Source organism: Catharus ustulatus, chromosome 1, assembly GCF_009819885.2.
Source record: "Catharus ustulatus isolate bCatUst1 chromosome 1, bCatUst1.pri.v2, whole genome shotgun sequence".
Lineage (NCBI taxonomy): Eukaryota > Metazoa > Chordata > Aves > Passeriformes > Turdidae > Catharus > Catharus ustulatus.
Genome location: NC_046221.1, coordinates 108963930 through 108966123, shown reverse-complemented (window position 1 = coordinate 108966123; position 2194 = coordinate 108963930). Strand labels below are relative to the sequence as shown.

The window sequence follows — 2194 nt, the reverse complement described above, 5'->3', positions numbered from 1 at the left end:
TATGGCTTCTTTGCTTGTTTCCTTCTTTAGCTGGCTTGTTTGTTTTTTTTGAAATCACTCTTGCTAATTGTCCTGCAGCCATGGTATGTACAAGATAGCCAAGAAAGCTGACATGGTGAAGTTATATACAGCATCCTTGTGACCTTTTTGCAGTGAAGATACATATCTGTCCAATAAAGCCCAGGCCAAATGACAGTGACAGCTGTCTTGTGGCATTCAGTTTGAATTGAACAGGTTTGCCCAGAAGTCAGGAACAAGTGTTTCATTACAGACTGTGCACCAAGATCAACATAAGCCCCCAAAAGTGAAACTTTCCCTCAGCAGCTATGGAAACAGTTCTGGTGGACTGAGATGCACTTGACAGGCTCCTCCTTGTCTCCTTGCTTTGACTTTCCCACCTCCCGCAGGCTGTCCTCCTCTGTTGGCATTTGCATATTGCAAGGGAATAAAGCCTCGGTTCTCTCAGGAGTGAACCAGAGTGTTATGGGAACTGAGCACTCGAAGAACGAGGAGCGAAGGAGCATGGTTTTCCTTAGGAAAGGCCCGAAGCTGCCTGCATGGGAAGACGCCCTCCTGGCAGGGAAAGAACCCAAGTCGCTGCTGAAGCGGGGATTGCGTTATGTCAGCTTGAGCCTCATAATGAAAGGGATGACCAGCACGCCTGACTTCTTGTGGGGACTGCATGAGGTGCAGAAGCTGAACCTCTCCCGCAACCAGTTGGTGGTGATTCCTCCTTCTCTGGGCAAGCTGGACAGGCTGGTAGTGCTGAACTTGGGTGGGAACTGCCTCAAGTGCCTGCCGAAGGAGATCGGGCTGCTGAGGAACCTGAAGGTCTTGTTCGTCAATATGAATTGCCTGAAAGAAGTGCCAGCAGAGCTCAGCTTGTGCAGGAAGCTGGAGGTTCTGAGCCTCTCACACAACTGCATCTCACAACTGCCCCTGAGCTTCACGGACCTGACGAGTTTGAGGAAACTGAACCTCAGCAACAACCGCTTTGCGCAAATTCCCCTCTGCATTTTCGCCCTGAGAAGCTTAGACTTCTTGCACCTAGGGTCCAACAAGCTGGAAAATATCGCAGAGAGTATCCAGTATCTGGTCAATCTGCAAATCTTTATCGTGGAAAACAACAACATTCGCAGCCTGCCGCGGTCTCTGTGCTACATCAGCACCCTGGAGCTGCTGAACGTGGATTACAATGCCATCCAGAGCCTTCCGGACGAGCTGTACCTGCTGCGCCGGCTTCGCCGCATCGCCTGGAACCCCATGGACAAAGGGCTGCACATCGCCCACAACCCCCTGGCCCGGCCCCTGCCCGAGGTCGTCGAGGGTGGCCTGGATGTCCTCTTCAACTACCTCAGGGACAAAAAGGAGCGCAACTGAGCTTCCGCTGGGCTTGGGATTAAGCCTGTCATCAAGACTCAATTGCGTCGGAGAGCTTCCCTGCACAGGCATTTCCACTTCATAATGCTTGGATTTTGAAGGCTGTGGACGGCTTTAGTGACAGCTGGAGGAAAGCAAGTATGATGGTCTTGATTAAGTGTGTGAAGAGCAAACTTTCTAAATATAGCCACCTCTGTATCCTTCGTTGTTGTGATACTTGGGGCTGGTTTGTTTTTTGAATACTACAACAAACTTGTGATAAAATATTTGCTCTTCATTTGACAGAAACAAATTAAAGCAGACTGCCAGAGGTGGCAGAAATACGTATTTGACAGCTGTTAGGCTGGAGAAATATTAATATAAGTTAGACTTTCTCTCTGGGATTGCAATTGCCTTTCTACTCCTGCTCACTTCTTCATACACAGATAAACCACGACATAAACAAACACTGCTATCTAAGTGAGTCTCAAGGAAAATGTTTGCTTTTGGCAGTGAATATATCCTGAGCTATATTAGCTCACAGACAATATATTAGTGGTCAGTTCAATACCACTTGTTGTTTACCCCACAGCTTTGCTCTGGTCTGTATAAATTACAGGTAGAGATTGCCAGTGACGAGGCTATTTGCCAGTTCTTTGGAAGTGGATCCTAAACTTCCCAGAGCTCCTGCTTCCTCTGGTGAGACAAGCAAGCCCTTCACATGGAGCCTCCTGGGATGCTGACAGCAGTGCTTCACATCAGCTGGGAGCAGCATCTGCACAAAGCAGAGAGAGGACCGTGGCCTCTCCCTCACACAAAAGATGGAGTTCTCATT

At 48.7% G+C, this 2194-nt stretch overlaps 1 protein-coding gene across 1 annotated transcript; it reads left to right on the top strand.

The window, feature by feature from the left end:
- The first annotated feature begins 351 nt into the window (after positions 1-351).
- LRRC30 (leucine rich repeat containing 30) lies at positions 352-1380 on the top strand. The gene has a single exon (XM_033082863.1). It carries the CDS (start codon positions 352-354, stop codon positions 1378-1380), a length of 1029 nt encoding a protein of 342 aa, XP_032938754.1.
- The last annotated feature ends 814 nt before the right edge of the window (positions 1381-2194 follow it).